Source organism: Sciurus carolinensis, chromosome 5 (assembly GCF_902686445.1).
Source record: "Sciurus carolinensis chromosome 5, mSciCar1.2, whole genome shotgun sequence".
Lineage (NCBI taxonomy): Eukaryota > Metazoa > Chordata > Mammalia > Rodentia > Sciuridae > Sciurus > Sciurus carolinensis.
Window position 1 is genome coordinate 12,255,923 of NC_062217.1, and position 20,634 is coordinate 12,276,556.

General features: G+C 39.5%; 1 protein-coding gene across 12 annotated transcripts in view; it reads left to right on the plus strand.

Moving 5' to 3' along the window:
* Dock9 (dedicator of cytokinesis 9) overlaps nucleotides 1-20,634 on the plus strand; it is a 273,347-nt gene that overhangs the window by 203,195 nt on the left and 49,518 nt on the right. For 7 of the 12 annotated variants that reach the window (XM_047553251.1, XM_047553252.1, XM_047553253.1 and 4 more), the window contains exons 31-38: nucleotides 482-660; nucleotides 897-1,010; nucleotides 3,127-3,232; nucleotides 8,602-8,735; nucleotides 10,976-11,090; nucleotides 14,496-14,562; nucleotides 16,097-16,144; nucleotides 18,726-18,862. In XM_047553251.1, the coding sequence (XP_047409207.1) occupies nucleotides 482-660; nucleotides 897-1,010; nucleotides 3,127-3,232; nucleotides 8,602-8,735; nucleotides 10,976-11,090; nucleotides 14,496-14,562; nucleotides 16,097-16,144; nucleotides 18,726-18,862 (900 nt within the window). Of the gene's footprint in view, nucleotides 1-481; nucleotides 661-896; nucleotides 1,011-3,126; nucleotides 3,233-8,601; nucleotides 8,736-10,975; nucleotides 11,091-14,495; nucleotides 14,563-16,096; nucleotides 16,145-18,725; nucleotides 18,863-19,411; nucleotides 19,456-20,634 lie in introns of all 12 variants that reach the window. The other 5 variants (XM_047553258.1, XM_047553260.1, XM_047553259.1 and 2 more) reach the window with 2 other exon arrangements.

A 20,634-nucleotide genomic window follows, 5' to 3' on the forward strand; every position in this document is an offset into this window, starting at 1 on the left:
CTCCAGGCATTGATGATCAGGAAATGAATTTTGAACTCAGGAATTAAATAGTATTTTAATAAGGCACATGTATGTGTTCCTTCTGTAATTATGTATTTTTATGCACAAATTACTCAGGGTTCTATTAAGTAGTATAACTTTATTTTTAACTTTGTCAATAACAAAATTATAATGTAACATGCTGTCTTATATTCTAAAAATTGGTCCTGAAACTTATATTCACTAATTTAATCATGAAGGATGCTATATGTTCCAAAATCAAAATCCAGGGCACTAATTTGTATTTAAATGTGGTTTTCCTGTAGGAGTTTGTGTGAGAGAGTAGAGTAGCATTTCAGAATGAACCCTTTCCGTTTGAGAACAGGTCTGATCGTGTGTTGACACTGCAGGGCAGGCTGAGTGCAGAGGATGGTTCCGTTTTTATTTTATTCAGAGAGCAATGGACCCTCCCTGACTAGAGTCGTTTCCATCCTCCTTTCAGATCTCCAGCTTGACTACTCGTTAACGGACGAATTCTGCAGAAACCACTTCTTGGTGGGACTACTGCTGAGAGAAGTGGGCACTGCCCTGCAAGAATTTCGGGAGGTCCGTGTGATCGCCATCAGTGTGCTCAAGAACCTGCTGATAAAGCATTCTTTTGATGATAGATATGCTTCAAGGGTGAGTGGCCCCCACAGGAAGCAGATATGCAGTGATAAATGTCCTTTAAGTGATATGAAGAGAACACTAATTAGAAAATTTGTGATACCAGTACTAAGACGTTCCTCTGTTTTTGGAATAAAATCTAATATTTGTCCTTATAGGATGGATCTAAATAAGGAAGATTGCCTGTGTCAAGTTTCTCTGTCATTGTTCTCAGAGCTGTGGGACAAACTCACCTTGTGTCTTTGTTTCAGAGTCATCAGGCAAGGATAGCCACACTGTACCTGCCTCTGTTTGGTCTGCTCATTGAAAATGTCCAGCGGATCAACGTGAGGGATGTGTCTCCTTTCCCTGTGAACCCAGGCACCGTACGTGAGCATAGTCACATGGACATAGCCCAAATTGTCCCAAGGCTGCCATAGCAGAGTGCCACAAATTGGGCATAGAACAGCAGAAATTTGAGAGGCCAGAAGTCCAGAACCAAGGTGTCATCAGAGGCGTCAGGGAAGAGGCTATTCTGTGCTTCTCTCTGAGCTTCTGACGGTTGCTGGCAGCGCTTGGGGTTTTTCTTTGGCTCTGGTGGCATCACTGCTACCTCTGCCTTTGTCTTTACGTGGTATTTTCTCTGGTGTGTGTCTGAGTCTTTGTGTGCCTTCTCCTTTCTTATAAGAACACCAGTGATGGGATTTAGAGTCCACACAGTCTGACCTCATCTTGACTTATATTTTAATTATATCTGGAAAGATACTATTTCCAAATAAGATTATGTCCTGAAATTCTAGGTGGACATGAGTTTTGGGGGATACTACTCAACCCAGTGCACTCCCTATCCTCTTATGTTACCAATAACACTGCAGTAATAAATGTTGGCAGTTACTTGGTAATAACACTTGGTAAAGTACATTTCTGGCTATGATAGGGTCAATCAGTAAATCTTCAATTCTTGCTCTCCTAATGGCCTAATATCTTGTAAGCCTTCAGGATTTTTATTTGTATATTTAACACAGATTTATGGTGTGAGGAGGAGCAAAAATAAAGGGCATGATTTCAGGGGCAGGGCACTGGGGATTGAACTCAGGGATACTCATCCACTGAGCCACATCCCTAGCTCTATTTTGTATTTTTATTTAGAGACAGGGTCTCACTGAGTTGCTTCATGCCTTGCCATTGCCGAGGCTGACTTTGAACTTGAGATCCTCCTGTCTCAGCCTCCCCAGTTGCTGGGATTATAGGTGGGCACCACTGCACCCCGCAAGGGCATGATTTTAACCCATGTCCCTTAGATCCCAGGCTGGCCCCAGTTCTGATAGAAACTTGGAAAAGACATCTCTCTAGGCTCCAGTTTCTCTTGTTTAGACTGGATGTCAGGGATGCCAAAATGAGGGACCAAAGGCTCCTGCCTCCAAGAACTGCCACCTTAATTTATGTTATATTTGTATTTGTAGTTGTGATTATTTAAAGTGGCATGGGAAGTTAAGTAGACTGAGGAATGACCCCAGAAATTATTTCAAAACTTTTTGACTGGAGATTGGTTTAGGAATATACTCTGTCTTTGATACATAGTAATTTGTCTTTTTATTTAAAATAAATTCTAGGTTGCATCTTACAATTCAATGTTTTCAAAGCAAATTCCTCACATTTCAATTGCAAAGGCTTTTAAATTATTCACCCATAATAATTTTTAATTATTAAAGTTTATAAAAATTCTGTAAGCTGAAACTTGTATTTGTTATCTTCCTAAAGTTCTTTTCTTAGCCTCAGGGCTTATTTGCTAATAATTGAACAGATATTACCAGTTCTCTTTCCCTTTTATTCATACCCATGAACTGATGCAGAGTTAATCTTGCCATTTTACTGTTGCAACACATAGATGAGGAATTTCCATGCATGTTTCTTTGCCTTTTCCCCAAGAGTGGTGCATGGCCTCATTTATTACTCTACTCTTCACCCTTCCACATTCCTTTTCTAAATACTGTTACACTGAAATGATCCATGTTTATAGATTTTTTTTCTTATTCCAAAGGTTGTAAACTTTCTTTCCTAAATGCATCTTGCTGATCTCACCCCATACAATTTTGCCTTCTATACGCATGTTCTCTAATTCTGCTTTTCTAAGCAGAATAAGTAATGCAGATGAGAATGTGACTTTCTTGTCCTGTTTCAACCCTGAAAGCACAAGTGCAAGATCTTCCTTTGGCTTTCCCTGAAGTAAAATCCCCCTCAAAGAGATATAACTTTAAAATTGATGTAGTTTCTCCTCTGATGGAGAGTTTACGTGCAGCTATAGACATCCCAAGACTGTGGTCATTACTACTAGAAGTCCAGTTCATTTGGGATGAACAGCCCCACTTGGTTGCTTCTCGCACTCTGGCCCATTGACCATGTCAGGCTGTCCTGCTCACTCCTGCATTTGCCCTTGCATGTTAAGAACAGTTGGTGACTCGCTCAATCGTCTGACTGTTTCTTCTCTTCCCCTTTTGACAGACTGTGAAGGATGAAGCCCTTGCTTTGCCAGCTGGGAACCCGCTGGTGACGCCACAAAAGGGAAACACACTGGACCACAGCCTCTTAGGCGCCATTTCTGGCATTGGTAATGCTCTGTGCACTTGTCAGTCTCTCTCCAGTGTCACTCAGGTGTCATTAATTCAACCGTTCCTTAACGCATTACACTCACGAATTAGGACTTGGGCCTCTGAGTTTCTGCCTTGAATATTCTTTTCTGGTTGTGATTCTTCACAACTGAAATTCTTCAGCCAGAAACTGGAATGGAGGTTTCAGAATTCTTGTGAATCCTGAACATAATACATTTAGTCACCTGCTTGTGCTGTTTGCTTGTTAAGTATTTTAAATCTTAGATTGTTCATGCTTTTAGAAAAGGAATGTCTTTGCAGGTGTTGGCGGGGGTGACTTGTAGTATTGGCAATTTAGAGGAAATGTGACAGAGTAATTCGTGAAGGGATTATTCTGTCACATTTTGTGGCTGAGATTCAATCCTAAAATCAGCTTTCACAAAAATCTTTTCTATAATATTTTTTCTATATGAAACAATGAAAGAGTATTCCCCTGGGGAGGGAAATAGATGACATAAATCAAGATTCACATAGTTTCTTCATAAGAAAGTACCTGAGAAAATGTACTTATTTATATTCTGATTGAGTCATAGCTTCATGAAGGTAATGGAGATAGATATATGTATCTACAGATGGTAGATATATCTGTCCTCAAGGGATTGTCATAGATGCTCAGTCTTTTTCTGTCTTTATTTCTCCCTCTCTTTACCACATTTTGAATAAACAAAATGTCCTTCTATGGCTACTGGTTAGACTACCCATTAATGGTACAGATTCATGGGTCAGAAAAGGTATATTCCATTCATTACAGGACTGTTGTCACCTTGAATATGTATTCTTACCTTCTGTATTGTTAATATGCCATTTTTCATAGTAAATAATGAAACAGGGTAGAATATAAAATTGGAAAGCTTACCCGATTGCCCAGATTTTTCCTATATTACCAATACCATTCCTTAATCTTATTTATAGTCATGTATGGTTTTCATAGTTACAGTTCCCTCATTTAGTATTGTAAAGGTGATGAGAGTTAATTCATGCCGAATGCTTGGCGCAGAGTGTAGCGCACAGTAAATGCTCAGCACATGTCGGCTGCCGTTGTGAGTTTCCATTTGCCTTTCTTCTGAAGCCTTCATTCTCCTTCCCACACGTCAGGCTGCCACTCTGGGAGTAAGGAGGTGATCTTCGTTAGAGGGCTTCATGTGCAGCAGTTCATAGCGTGCACTACGGTCAGACAGGTGTGGCTTTGGACCTGAACTCCACTACCGACTAGCCTCATGGACAGGGTGTCCACCCTCTGCACCCTCCATATCCATACCTCCAACACAGAGTCGCTGTCAGAGATAAAGAGTAGCATGTACAGTGCTTGTCATGGTAAACACTCAGTACTGTAGTTTGACTGTCATTATAACAAGCACATTCTATTGTGTTATTCATGGTTTTTTATACACTCTTATAGCCAACTAGATGAATCCACAAGCTCAGAAATGCGTTGAAAATCTTAATGCTTTGTCGTCTGTTACCAGGACTCTGTAGTGCTATAAAGAAGCATTCAAACATTGTGGAAATGACCAGACCACAGTGAGGGAATGGTCTGACTCAGGGAACTCTGTCCAGTGCAGAATTCACCTTGCTAGGACTGGAGATCCCTTGAGCATGTGGCCCAGACAGCAGTGAGGCCTTTGGTTGCTTTGCACTCATGGTGCAGTTAGGAAAAGAGCTTGAGACTTGTGCTCTCTCTTTTCACACTTCATGGAATTTCAAGATCCAAATCTACTTTTCATAGGTATTTGCCACAACAGGCTTATTTATACTCAGACTTTGTGTTTCCTTCCATCTCGAAGGATTAGATTCTTACTCTGTTAGGAGTGCCTTCCAGAAAATCCCCACCTTGGACTGGGTTTGCTAGTGTTTTTCAGGTAACTGTAGCAATTCCTCTTTTGTTTGTCAGCTTCCAGTTGACTTTCGTACTGGTGCTCATGCTTCAGGAGCAGACTTTTTTCCTGCATCTCTGTCTAGAAGAAATTCTGTTTCCACACATGTCAAGAATGCTCACTCACCGATTTCTAAAATGTCTTTGGAGTGTGGTGCATGATGATTCATAAAGTGGACTCATTGCCTGGGTGAAAACTACTCTGAGATGCATTCATTTTGAAAAGCAAGGATCCCATTTCCACACATAATGCACTGGGCTGTTGGTACAGAGGAGAGAGGGATGAACAGAACTTTCCATTTACTCACAGGTGTAAGATTTTTAAACGTCACGTCCTGGATCAGGATACTAAACACACACACAAACACACACACACACACACACACACACACACAACAAACTAAGCATGTTGATTTTTATTTATTGCATTTGGGGCATCTGTTTGTCTTAAATTAGAACCTTGGTTTTGGAATCAAACCAAAAAATCTGAGAATTTAGGACCTCATTTTACTTTATTGAGGGCTTTTCTCCTGAGTTCTACCTTAACTATGAAGTACAGTTATATTAGGAGAATTATAATGGGTCATTATGTATGTTTCTTTTTTCTTAGTATAGAAAAATGGTCATAGCTTTTTCTTTTTTTTTTTTTTAATTTTATTTTATTGTAAACAAATGGGATACATGTTGTTTCTCTGTTTGCACATGGTGTAAAGGCATACCATTTGTGTAATCATAAATTTACATAGGGTAATGTTGTTTGATTCATTCTGTTGTTTTTTCCCTTCCCCCACCCTTCCCACCCCTCTTTTCCCTCTAAACAGTCCTTCCTTCCTCCATTCTTGCCCCCCTCCCCAACCCTAACTCTAAACCTAACACTAACCCCCCCAACCACCATTATGTGTCATCATCCACTTATTAGCGATATCATTCGTCCTTTGGTTTTTTGAGATTGGCTTATCTCACTTAGCATGATATTCTCCAATTTCATCCATTTGCCTGCAAATGCCATAATTTTATCATTCTTTATGGCTGAGTAATATTCCATTGTATATATATACCACAGTTTCTTTATCCATTCATCAATTGAAGGACATCTAGGTTGGTTCCACAATCTGGCTATTGTGAATTGAGCAGCTATGAACATTGATGTGGCTGTATCTCTGTAATATGCTGATTTTAAGTCCTTTGGGTATAGGCCAAGGAGTGGGATAGCTGGGTCAAATGGTGGTTCCATTCCAAGTTTTCTAAGGAGTCTCCACACTGCTTTCCAGAGTGGCTGCACTAATTTGCAGCCCCACCAGCAATGTATGAGTGTACCTTTCTCCCCACATCCTCGCCAACAGCTGTTGGTGCTTGTATTCTTGATAATCGCCATTCTAATTGGGGTGAGATGGAATCTTAGGGTAGTTTTGATTTGCATTTCTCTTATTACTAGAGATGTTGAACATTTTTCCATATGTTTGTTGATTGCTTATAGATCTTCTTCTGTGAAGTGTCTATTCATTTCCTTAGCCCATTTGTCGATTGGATTATTTGCATTCTTGGTGTAGAGTTTTTTGAGTTCTTTATAGATTCTGGAGATTAGTGCTCTTTCTGAAGTATGATTGGCAAAGATTTTCTCCCACTCTGTAGGCTCTTTCTTCGCATTGCTGATAGTTTCCTTAGGTCATAGCTTTTTCATAGGGTTTTTTTCCTGTTCTTGTGACAGCTGATCACAGTTTCTCTGCTAGAGAACTGTAGCCTGTGGGCTTACAATAAAGCCTGATCCAGCCTTCATATTTCCAAATTCCCCTGGGTTTTCTTTTCTTGGCCTTAATACATTGGATCAGTTTCAGGGATAGCAGTGGATAAATTGGAATATCTGAGAGGGGAAAGGATTCGCAACCTTTGTGTCATGGGTCTTCCTTCTAACACTGAAGACTGTCTTGGGGGCTGGGGAGGTAGCTCATGGTAGGGTGTTTGTCTTGTATGTGTTCGTGAGACCCTGGGTTCCATCCACAGCACTGGCGTGTGGGGGAAGGCATCATGACATTGCCTGAGATAGATAAATTTATGCCATTAACCACCAAATTTTAAAGTAAAAATAATATTTTGGTACAACTTGGGTTGGCTATTATTTATTTACTTTTTATTTTTTAACTTAAAAGCATTTCACTCCATGCCAGCGAATTTGCCTGCTGAATCTGAAAAATGACTTGCCTTTTGTGAGGTGCCAGTAACGGCATCTTTGGCTTGGGTCTGTGAGGCCTACTTACAGCTGCTGAGCACAGTGCCAAAACTCTGCTCGTGCCATCTACAAAACCAGCCAGACCTTTCTGTTGGTGGCGTGCTTTTGATTCAGCACGGGAGTGTACAAGTCCAAAGAGTCTTTTTAAATTACATAATTCCCTTAAAGCTTATCTAAGCAGGAAGTCAATGTATTACCCTAAAAGTCTATAATTCCAAAGTATAGGCTGATTTCTGCCTTTGAGTGCTATTTTTTTTTAAGGGCCATCACAGATTTTATTTCTAAGTTGAGTTTTCTCTCTACTCACAAATGTTTATAACAGAGATTCCCATATATTCTCACTTCACAGAGAGTAAGGGTGGATCTTATTGTCAGTAATGTTTTCATGATATCCCTAGGCCAAAACTAACAGTTCTGTTTATTAGAACTTATCTGTTAGCAGTTCTGTTTCTTGGATACTTAGAAACAAATAACCTAATAAATGCTTATGACCTAACAACTTAATAGGCATTTGAAAAATTATAATACACATGAAATTTTAAAGAAAATAATACTTATATTTCATTTCTAATAACCACAACTATTACTGGTGGGTTTTCTTTGCCTGATGGATGTTCATGGCTTCTAATACTCAGATTTTCTACCACCATCCTCACTTCCTGTTTCAATTGATTTTTTTCTAGTACTTGCTTTTTATCATAGCAACCACCAAATACCCAGCTTCAACAAGATTTAACATAGCATGATCCAGTGTTGAAACCGTAGTTTCTAGCCAGTGTCAAGTATCATTGTGTTTTCCTTGAAAATTTAAAATATACCATGACACCATGCAGAGTGGGGCCCCTTAGCACACAATTTACATATTATAGGTTTATCGTAAGACTTGATTTTTTTTCTTGGATATTTGTCAGTGGATTTATCTTCTAATTTTTGTTCTGTTCCATTCTGAATCAATGTATGCCCCCGTAGTCTGAGCAGTTAAATAACTAGCAGTTCTGTTTATTGGGTACTCAGAACCAAATAAGTGAGTTGACATTTATTCTAAATGTTTCAGATTAAAAGTTCATTTTTTATCTCATTTTGTATGACCCGGTTCTTTAAAAGCGAGCCAACTTCCAAACAGGGGGAAAAAAAAAAAAAGAGTGCCATAAAAGCAGTTTCTCTTAAAGTGTAATACTTTATTTTGTTCTCTTTCACTGAAACTTTGGTCTTCCTTATTTTCTGTATAGCTTCTCCATATACAGCTTCAACTCCGAACATCAACAGCGTGAGAAATGCTGACTCGAGAGGATCTCTCATAAGCACAGATTCAGGCAACAGCCTTCCAGAAAGAAATAGTGAGAAGAGCAATTCTCTGGATAAGGTAATTTCTTTTCATATAATACAGGTGCTTCTTAGCCCCCAGTAAATATGCTTCATGTTCTAGCGTTTGTTAGATGTGACCTTTTGTTTTTTCAAACAACTCAGTTAAGCTGAAGCAGATGATGCTTTGTCTAAGGTTGGGACCCTTTTCTGTTTTGTTTTGTTTTTTTGTTTTTTTGTGGTGCTGGGGATCCAGGACCTTAAACAAGTGCTCTACCACTGGGCTGCATCCTCAGCCTCCTAAAACTCCAATTCCTGTTTCAGGATCTCAGACCAGGGCAGTGCTTACAAGGGAGCACTTTGAGTGATTCTGGCAAGTGGTTTAGGCAGAAATTTAAGACGCCCACTTTAGCGGGGCCTGGTGTACATGTCTGTAATCCCAGCAACCCAGGAGGCCAAGGCAGGAGTATCACAAGTTCAAGGTGAGTCTCAGCAACTTAGTGAGGCCCTAAGCAATTTAGTGAGACCCTTTCTCAAAATAAAAAATAAAAATAACTGGGGATGTAGCTCAGTGGTAAAGCACCCCAGGGTTCAGTTCCCACTACCAAAACCAAAACCAAACCAAACCGAATGCCCACTTTAGAATCCCCACAGTCTTTACAGTGGATAATGTTTTTTATAACACAACTACCCACACACATTTATTCGATCCAAAGCCAGCTCCAGAAAAGAGGAACTGTACTCATCGGCGATTCAGGAATAAGGTGGGATTTGAAATCACTCTTGATTCACATGGTGCCCACTCCCAAAACAATACTTTCTTCTTATAGTAACCTTTTTCCCTAAAATTACCAAAGGCTCAGATTATTTGGAACTTTGTGGGAAAGGATAGAGCTCGAATTTAAATCCAGAACCATGGTAGACCAGTATCACCCTGGGCACTGTTTTCCTAAGCTCTTCAGGTCATAATAGGGAGGTGCCTCAACAAATACACAGGTGAACCATTTAAGGATAATTTCCTAGTTCTCAAAAAATGTCCAGACACCGTCTTCCTTATCATCAGCTTTGTAATCTTGTCATGTGTCCTTTGGCTGGCATTGACGTGATTATTTTTAAGTACAGTGTGTCATGGCTCAACCTCTCAACCTGGGGGTGTGTTGTAACATGTGGAACTTTCCCCTTGACCCCAACATGCCTCCGTGTGTAGAGGGAAAAGCTGCTGAGAAGGCATTCCGCGTGTGTCATACGCAGTGCTGGAGAGGAGGAGGAGAGCTGCCAGCCAGTCAGGAGAAACCGGGTCACTGTGGATTTCTCCCTTCTAACCATTCCACCTTTGCCAGAGGAAACGGTGCCTGCTGCTCCCTCCCTCCCTCTTCAAGAAGTACTGAGTTCTAGTGACTCTGATTAGGCAAATGGGCGAGATGATGCATCCATACCTGTTTTGCCACTAATTGCATCTCTATTTCTTCCTTAAATAAAAATGTTCATATATCTTATTAATTAAGGCTATTTATTAGATTTTTTTTTTCCAATTGGCTACCAATACCTTGAATGAAACACCTTTCACTGTCTTATTTTTTACTTTGGTATTTGGCAAAAAACATCCCTGATTTCAAGTGGAAATATAACTTGGAGTGTTTGTAAATCTCCTGTTTTTAATCATGAGATGAGGTTGTGGTTCTGTTTATGTAAATGTGAACCTGCTGTCTAGTGGTAAAACTGCTTCCCCTCTGCCCGCCTTCCGGTGTGTGCTGTGTTGTGCTAAGCTGATGATGGAGGAACCTCATCAGTTTAGGTCTCTGCCCGTGCTGTGCTGAGGTGGTCCTGTTTGTCCCACTGCAGCCTGCCAGTGGTGCCCTGAGTGCCCCACAGTGACCCTGAAGGCAGCAGCCCTTCCGGCCCTCCTTGCTGTTGCAGCCCTGCTGTCTCGGGAGGAGCTGGGCGGCTGGGCTGTGTTTTCTGAGGCCTCACTTCTGCGTTGGATCCCAAGTGCACACACTTTTTGCATGAGGTTTTTCTTGGCGTTTCTAGACTGGCTATCCAGTGTGACAGGTTTGTGCCTTCTGGCTTGTGCCTTAGGCAAGTGTGCAAAGGAGACAAGCCAGAGCTCTAAGGAACAGCACTTGTGTGTACTTATTTGAGTGAAAGTGTGCCTGTCCTTTAGTTCTGCCTATATTTACTTGTACTTCCAGTTTCTTTGATTTAACTTCATTCTAAGAATATTTCTCTTTCAAGAAAGAAAAGCTTAATGAATTTTTTGTATAATGAATTAAAAAAAAAAAAACCTATATTTCTTTTTAGCACCAACAAAGTAGCACTTTGGGAAATTCTGTGGTTCGCTGTGATAAACTTGACCAGTCAGAGATTAAGAGCCTGCTGATGTGTTTCCTTTACATCTTAAAAAGCATGTCTGACGGTAGGTAAAAAAAATGAAGATTTCTGTTTTGCTTTCCTTTTTCACTATAATTTTTTTAACCTGTAATTAGCTTACAAAATTCAAGGATTTAAAAGGATTTCTTCCTTCCTTAAAATGTTTGTCAATTTAAATGCAGTAGAAATTAAAGCTTCGATTTGGAAAAATTGTTTTGTTAATTATTTTATTCTAGAAAATGAATTCTAAAATGTGAATTGACCGGTTTTTAAAAAATTTATGTTATACCTGGGCTTCTCATCTTAACAAAGGAGACAAAAACAAACGAAGTAGCTTTTAATTTTTTTTAAATTTCATCTGTCCAAACAAACATGGACAACTTGCATAACTGTATTGATCATTCTTTTGATTACAAAATATGTTGCTCACAGATCTCAGTATTCCTTCCATTTAGAAATATCTGTATAATATTCCTGGCTTTAACTGGAAGGGAAATATGTTGTTTTGATTTTCTAGTCGTATTATTATAGATTATGTTTCCCATTAAGAGTGTGACAGCCACATTTTTTGATAGAAGTGAGCAGAATTATTCTTGTTTTGCCTGTATTGTGTAAAGTATAAATGTGTGACAGCACAGTTTCAGCTTTGGTGGTGTGATATAACCAATCCCAGGAATTTATGTCAGAAATCAGTGTGGTGATTCTTATCCTGGTCAAAAATCTGGTCTTATTTTCCCAAGAATAAATTAGAAGGTGTGTAGTTCTTAAGGTCACTGAATTAAGATGAACTCTCTGAAAACAAAGGGTCATATTTTGAGACCTGAGGCCCCTCATGCTGTGTACCTGGAGGCCACCGTTAAGGGTGTTGAAAATCTGGTAAGAAGGTCTTTCTGCCTGAGCTTCACGTTTTTGTTTTTATTTACTGCGCCTTTGTTTCAGCAGCATTAGTGGCCTGGCTATAACACAGGTGGTAGGAATGACCTTAAAGTGCTTAAGGATGGTCCTTAAAGTGCTTAAGGAGTAGGTAATTTTGTTCTTCTGTTGCTTTAAAATAGCAACTTAAAAAACAAAGACCAAACAAACAATATTTTTCTTTAATGATGACCAAATACAACAGCACTGGGTATTTGTTCTGATATTTGGGTTATAAAATTGAAATTCTTCCCATTCAAGTCAAAATTCTAAATTTTGCTTTTTAGTAGTTTTGGCTGTATCCTTTTCCCCCCTTGGTTTAACGTTTTCTTTAAAGTTTTTTGAACTTTAGCTATTGAATATAATAAGTAATTAGGACATAGCCACTTTTTGAGGACTAATACTAGAACTTTTACATCCAAGTTAAAGTTATCCTTTAAATTCAGCCCTTTGGAGAGTCATACACATATTTTTAAAATGCAGCCACCTCCTTGGAAACAATTTTAGAATATATTTTTTTCTGCCATTGTCTTCAAGTTATCATTTTTTCCCCATTTTAATTAAAATTTGTATATATCCCACTTTGGAAGTTCCTTAGCCCCAGGGCCATAAAGGTACTCTATATTTTCTTTGAATACTGTTTTATTTTAATTTTTACATTTAAATCTAAAAATCTTCCTAGAATTGTTTTTTTTGTGTGGTATAGGGTGAAGGAGAAATTGCCTCCTGAGATAGTTTACGAGAGAGACAACCAAAATTAATTGTGTATTTCTGTAGCTATACTTTCCTTCTATCTCTTCCATGTTTAATACGTACTCAAATGCTGGGCCCCTCACTTTTAGTGTCTTTTTTTGGGGGGGGAAGTGGGGGGAAGTAGTGGGGATTGAACTCAGAGGCACTCTGCCACTGAGCCATATCCCCAGGCCTATTTTGTATTTTATTTAGAGGCAGGGTCTCACTGGTTGCTTAGTGCCTCACTGTTTTTGATTCTGGCTTTGAACTCATGATCCTCCTGTCTTTGCCTCCTGAGCCACTGGGATTACAGGTGTGCAACACCACACATGGCTACTTTTTGTCTTCTTGTGCCTGCTCCCTCCTTTTGGAGCTGTAAGTCTCACTAGCCAGAGTCCACAGGGAGGAGTGATAGTGTGCTGCTGGCTACGTGTCTGGTGCATCTAGGGGCAGCTTCAGGTGCCCATGGGGGACCTGCCAGAATCTCCTTACCTCTTCAGGGGCTCACCAGGATGACCAGCCACAAGTAACAGTCTGTCTATCTGAATTCTATGCTCAAGACCCCCTAAAGATGGAAACTCCCTTGAGCCACCCTCATTACTCATCTCATGTGCCAGATGCCTTTAGAATCAGGTACACTTGATTTACATCTCCATTCAGTATTTTTTAGGCAGGTAAATAGGAGAATCCTTAACTTCTGAGCCTGTGTTGGTGCATCTATAAATGGGATTGCTCTTCTGCCTGGAGGACAGTGACGATTAGAGGACATGATATATGTGGAATTAGAACAACACTTAGCACAGTCCCTGGCACAGTTCTTGCTACATATCCCATGTCTTCCCTGAGTCACTGCTTCTGATAAGTGTGAAGTCTGTGGCCATGCAGTCATCGGCCTGTTGGCAACCATTTGTCCACTCATTTCAGGCTCCAGAGATGGAAATCTCTTCATCTATTTTTCAACTTTATAAAATTTATTGGCACAAAATTGCTTAACTATGAAGTGATAGCACCTTTGTGCATACTAGACTGGTAAGGGACCATACATACATTTAAAAATATATACCATATGATGAACTATTTTACTTCTAAGAATTTTTCTTATAAGATGTAGTTGGATGTGTATGCAAAGTCTCACATTCATTAAGGCATAATTATAGTAGAAAATGTCAGGAAAAGACCAGTAAATGTCTCTCAATAAGGGAACTGGTTAACCCAGTTACGGTGCATCCACAAGGAGGAATATTGTGCATCTTGGAAAAGTTTGAGGTAGATTGAAGCTGTACTGTTCAGTTAAAACTCAAGGACAAAATAGTATGTGTATCATGTAGAAAGTTTATGTAGTAGGAAATAATGAGAGCCTAACTTTGGATTGTATGCCTACTTGTATTTTGTAATATTCTTGTCTATTTAAGAGCATGGTATGTATAATTTAAATAAGCATTGTACTGTAATATAGTACCAGATGATGTATAAGAAGATTCAAGTTCAGGTGTTTAAGCATGACTTTTTTAAATTGAATAAACCTGGGGTAACCCCTCTTGGGACCCCTCCCACTGCAGAAACTCTGTTTTCTATTACTTTAATAAATACTATTAATTTGCTTTCAATAAAAAGATAAATAAATTGCATTAAGCCTGTTGTGTATGTTAACCACTATTTTTTTGTCCTTTGATTATCTAGGACTTGGGCACAGGAAAGGTTTGTAGGCCTACAATCTGGGGTCTCTTTCCATTATCACAGTAGGTGATTCTCCATAATGTAAATGAGATGTGTGGTAATTCTGACCAAATAAATATTTATTTTCTAGATGCTTTGTTTACATATTGGAACAAGGCTTCAACATCTGAACTTATGGATTTTTTTACAATATCTGAGTGAGTAATTTTGCCTTTGCTTATTGCCTCGTAATTCCACCTCACCCCTGTGGTGCTAGGGATCAAACCCAGGGCCTTGCACATGCTAGACAAGTGTTCCACCTCATCCACCTCAGCTGTGTACCCTCAAACCTCACCTTATAACCCTTCCCAGATAAGAGGTCTGAAGAACTCTGTGGAGTTGAGCCAGGAATGTATTTTATGTCACTTACTCTCTTATTCCTTAAGCTCTTTCTCCTGGACTGACCCCAGCACCCATTTCAGAAATTAGGAGCTAGTAAACAGTGGTCAACTTTAAATTACTGCAGATATGTAGTCATTGTAGATAAAAGGTAACGATTTATGTTTATAAGTCACTTAAATAAAATAATTTTACTCACTGAATTGGGGAGATGCTGCTTTTGTAAGTTGAATCTAGTAACTATATTGTCTCATTTTATCTCTTTAGTATGAGTTTCTGATATCTCTTAAGCTCTTTCTTTTTAGAAACACAATTCCGTAATGCCTTCCAAAACTGCGAGGGGCAGATAATTTTTCAAATTCAGAATTTTTTTGAAAAATTTATACAGAGAGTATATTCGGTGATATTCTGGCAGCATCCAAAGTCAAACACATAAATATCTGCAGTTTAAAAAAACCCTGAAGTTCTGCTACCCACAGTAATTGGATAAATTATAACTCTTAATGTCTGTTAGTTCAGATCATATTATGTTGCCAGACATATTTGCGTGAACTCAAGCGGAAACCCAGTGTTCAGAAGTAAAAGGCCGTGGACTTGACCCACTAGCAGAGACTGCTTCATAGTCTCATGACTACTCCCTCTGCGGAGTGAAACAGGGGAGTTGTCCTGTGGTGAAGAATCAGCTCCAAAGGATGTGTTGTCTTAATCTCTTATTGCATGGATTTTTAAAGAGTCAAGTGTTGTAGGTACATTAAAATAAAATTAAAAACCACATACTGGATGTCTGTAAGGTATTATTACTCCATACACTTGAGCCAAAACAGAGTTCCTTATATAGACGTGAATGAGGATGGACAAGCAACTCAGTGTTTGGGGTGTCCAAAATACTCTTTTTTAAAAAAATATTTTTTGTTATAGATGGACACAGTACCTTTATTTTATTTGTTTATTTTTTTAAATGTGGTGCCGAGAGTCAAACCCTGTGCCTCACAGGTGCTAAGCAAGTGCTCCAGCACTGAGCCCCAACCCCAGCCCCTCCAGCATACCCTAAGGCAAGCTGCCTTGGAGTAAACCTGCCAGCCCCAAGTGGGCGGAAGGCCCCATGGTCCTCGGCCTTCATTCTGTGGTGCTCCACCAGCCACCACAGTACTATTATTAAGCTGTGGGCTCCCCTTATAGTTTAATGATTTCTCTGGGTTTAGAGGGACCTTCCAGAGATTCCTAAAAACCAGAAAGGAAGGGATTAGTAGTAGACATAATATATTTAATTTGTTATTAGTGACCTTAAATAAAATATTATATTGAAAATAATCTTTTCTTCATGTTCCTGATAATTTTTCATCCCCTCTGCAGGGTCTGCTTGCACCAGTTCCAGTACATGGGGAAGCGCTACATAGCCAGGTACTGTGGGGCATTCTAGTTTGAAATGTCATGTCACTTTCTACAGTACTTGGATCTGAATGTGTGGGAGTGGTCGTCTGTGGTGATTGGCAGGTGGGATTCACATAAACAGCCATGGAGACAGTTGGCAGGCCTTGGATTGCCACTGTAGAATCTGGTAGCATCTTTTGTTGGTGTTCCTGCCTTCCTTCTGTCTCATTTTGTCTCATACTCCTCTCTTGGAAAGATTCTCTTTCGTGGCCTACTGCTAACTTCTACTCTTCATTCCAAATTCTCCCTCATCCTCTCCTTCTCTTACTTTTCTCCCATTCTTCATATAGTTTCTTTTCTCAATGATTTCTCTTCCTGTTTCACATTCAGAGGTCATTTTTGCTGTTCTTTCTCCCAACTCAATTTCTCATCTGACCACTCTCCTTTCTTTATGCATATATATTTTAGTTGTCAATGGACCTTTATTTTACTTATTTATATGTGGTGCTGAGGATTGAACCTAGTGCCTCATCCATGCTAGGCAAGTGTTCTACCCCTGAGCCACAACCCCAGCCCTCTCCTTTCTTAATGAAAGAATTTTTTTAGCCTGTCTCAAATTGTGTGGACTTCCACAAGTTTCCTCTAAATGGAGCTTTTCCTGCTCTTACTCTGACTCATCAGTTAGTGCCTGGGTTGTATCTGACTGGAACTCTGTTGAGTGTCTCAGCTCCCCATTGCCCTGGGCGCCACATCCTGGGCTCCTGGAGAGCTGGAGGCTGTTGCCGACGTGTACCTCACAGCGATTCCCGTTGCACGTCTTGTCCTCTCAGGCTCCGACTCTGCCCTGTAGCCGTTCAGTGTCTGTGTGGCGAGCCTTTCTGTTAGTGCAGGTGGGATCTTATTCTACCCAGCACGTTTTTCTATTGTTGTTTTTAACATTGTAATTATTAAGTAAGTCGACATTTCTGTTTTAAGAAAAGCTTTAAAGTTTAGTCATAATGGAGATCTGTTTATCCTAATTCTATTTTATAGCAATGAACTAGAACAGATTAATAGACTTTCTATTGGAGTGTGAAGATTTGCTTTTTATATTAGCATTGTCCTCATTTGGGGATGCTTAAGAAATTTTTAGAATTATGTTGTATGTTAAGAAATAAAAGCATGTGTTTTCTTTTAAAAAGAAGCAAATTTAGACTATTTTATGCTTTCTTCCTATAGATGTTTTCTATTTTTAATTGAAATGTAGCATTTAAAGTACTTTAATCTTAACTTTTATTTTTTATTCACAACAGTAATTTTTATATTTGAGTTTTTGAGTACAAAATGCAAGTATATACAAGGTGCCTCTATACCAATATCATTTCTTACCTTGACTTTTATTCTCTTTTACTTTGTCCCATGAATATGGGCAAGAAGTGTATTTTATAACACAAAAGTACCGTGCTGGGTGAGCTTCACACCCTCTTTGCAGATACTGTCACTTACGTCACAAGATGGCATTTGGAGCATGTTCCATCAAGTAGAATAAAATGCCTCTGAGCTTAAAATGGCGAATAGGGAAAGCTGAAGATTTCTGTCCTGACAAAATATTTTAGATTTGGGTTTTACAAAGAGGCTAATTTTTTCCAGTGGACATAAATTTAACTTTTTTAAAGAAAATCTTCTGACTTCATAAGCCCCTGTATATATTTGCATATGATATGGACTGCTTTAACAATAGCCAATCAGAGGAAGACAGGAGTGGAGATGTTGCTACTTTGTTCCATGCACTGTGGAAAGATATGTCCTGCTTTATGGAAAATTGCCATGGTCTCTGCTGCATGCAGTAAAGATCCTGAACCATAATGTGAACATTGTCAGTGTTTGCCATCCCCGGTGGTCCAGTTTTATGAACATTGTGCCTTTTCCTGTCACTTGGAAATCACTCAGCAGCATGCCATTGATGATAGTCCATGCATGTCCCTGTTCTCCTACACACAGTAACACAGTGAGGGGCACGGTTGGCTCCGGGATGGGGGAGCAGGTCTCATTTCCGTCTGCTCTGGTGATGGTACACTGTAGGACGTCAGCTGTTTGCTAACCCAGATCACTTTTCTGTTTTCTCTACTTGACTGCTGACAAGTTTAACAAAGTGTGTGGCTCTTCTCCTTCCTGCTTGGGTAAGAATAAAGGTGTTAAAACTGCCTCATATAACCCTCCCATTGCATGTATGTTCTCTGTTTCTTCCAGTGCATTTTTAAAATTAGAAACCAAAGGATTTTTTTTGCTCTTTCATAGCATTATCCCTGAAGGTTCACAGTGTCTTGACAGTTGTCAGAATGCTGACCTTTAGAACCACGTTGGAGTGCTGCTCACTTTTTTAAAGTGTGTCTCTATAGTATTTCCTAAAAATGAGAAGGTCTCTGCTTTGGCTTGATTTTTGCTTCTTTGTCATCAGGGGCTTTGCTGTGAACTCGTAAGAGCTGCCGCCCATGTGTCTGTGGCTGCTCATCTGCACTGTCAGTGCGTGGCTCGTCCCCTCCGTGCCATGTCCTGCTTCACTAATGCTCCCCTCTTGCTGCAGTGTAACACATCTAACTTTTGCTTCTATCCCATTTCACTCATGTTGCAGGAACCAGGAGGGGTTGGGACCCATAGTTCATGATCGAAAATCTCAGACATTGCCTGTTTCCCGTAACAGAACAGGAATGATGCATGCCAGATTGCAGCAGCTGGGCAGCCTGGATAACTCTGTCACTTTTAACCACAGTAAGTCCCATGACATACCATCGTAACAGCCAGCCATCTCTCTGCCATCTCAGAGGGCGATCACCAGCCACACCGTACCACATCACCAACTTGATTTTTCTTCCAGCTCAAAGCAAGTAGGATGAAGAGCTCATGGCACAGTTCCCTTCATTTGAGGACAGTCCTCAGCCCTGGGGAGTGACAAAATGTGGAACACAATCAACTACAGCACCAGTCCTAAAAGCATTAGACCCTTTGCCCCATCCCCAAAGCAAAATGTGGTAGGCTCAATAGCCTAATATTCCCAGTACTTTAAACGGGATCGTTGGATTCATTGCCTGTAGTCAGCTTATCGTTAATTTTCCCCCATACCTCCTGAGAACATCTGGGGCAGTCTACTTTTGCCCTCCTGATCTCGTGCGTGTAATTGATGAAGCATCCACATTCTGACATTCCACCTCTGAATGTGTGTTAATCCTTACACTGCTGTGAAAACAGAAAGCCCGTGAATCGATTTGTGAGGGTGTGAAAAAGCGTCCAATAACAAAGTGACTTTTTCTGTGTTTTCAGTGTGAGAAAGATATCAAGTGTGCTTGGAATTTCTGTAGACAATGGTAAGATTTAATCAGGTCGAAGTCTGCTTATGAGGCCGCTTCACTTGCAAACCAAGACCTTTTGTTCATCTTGCCTTCCTAACTTTGGGGCTTTTCTAACTTCACCATAGAGATTCTGCCAAAACATGGGAGCATATTTTAAATTTACTTTTATCAGTCATTGCATCGTGTGCTGTTTCTAGAAATTTCAGTGTTTCATCTACTTAAGGGTTTCCTCAAAGCAGAAAACCTGAGATATCAAACCACCCAGCACATGAAAAAAATTAATATGACCATCTACAAAAAGTCCCATTTCTGTTTGTGTTGTGTTCTCGAAATCATTCCATTTCTTCTCCAAGCATGACCTAGCTATGTACTGTTTTACCTGGACTGTTTGTATTTATTTGTTCTCATTCCAAGTACTGTCTTTAATTACATGATTATTAATATTTTTCCATCCTTTCTAATCATAAATTTCCATTCACTGTGATTTTCATACCTCTCTCTAATACACACTGAGAGTAAAGACAATGTTCTCATCATCTAGTATTGATAATAGTTCAAAGTGAGACAAGTGAGGAATGGAAATCCAGCAACTCCTCACACTTCCACACCAACAAAATTAAATGTAGTAGGTATAGTCTCTCTTTGTAAAATTCTAGACTGCATTTCAATCAATATTGTGTCAGTCTGCCACACACTGAATTGAGAACCTTAAAATGCTTGTTCTAAGTTCTACACTTAGCTGTACATTTAGTGACACACTTAAGGCTACAATATTTGACTTTTAAACTTTGGGCAAGGGGTTGAAACAAAACCTATAGTTTTTTATTTGTAACTTTCATTTCCTGTTTAGCAATAGCAATTCAGTCCCTGGTGATATGCTTGACCTGCTAGACTCCCTTTGACCAGATAATTTATATAACACAGAGACTAATTCACTATCAGTTGAAATAAATGCTTTAATTTTAAAGCATTTAAATAAAAAATAAAAAAAATAAAAAGCAGATCAAGGACCTACTTCCAAAGATAATCGTTTGTGAAACACAGAAAATAAGCAAAAATTAAATTAATGATCAACATATGAAGAAGTGGCCTTAATCCACTTCACTGTGCAGAAGCTCCTTCTGCTGCAAATGGATCTGTGGTGGTAACTTGAATTGGAGGAGAGACAGCTGGCATCGTGCTGCTGCCAGGAGC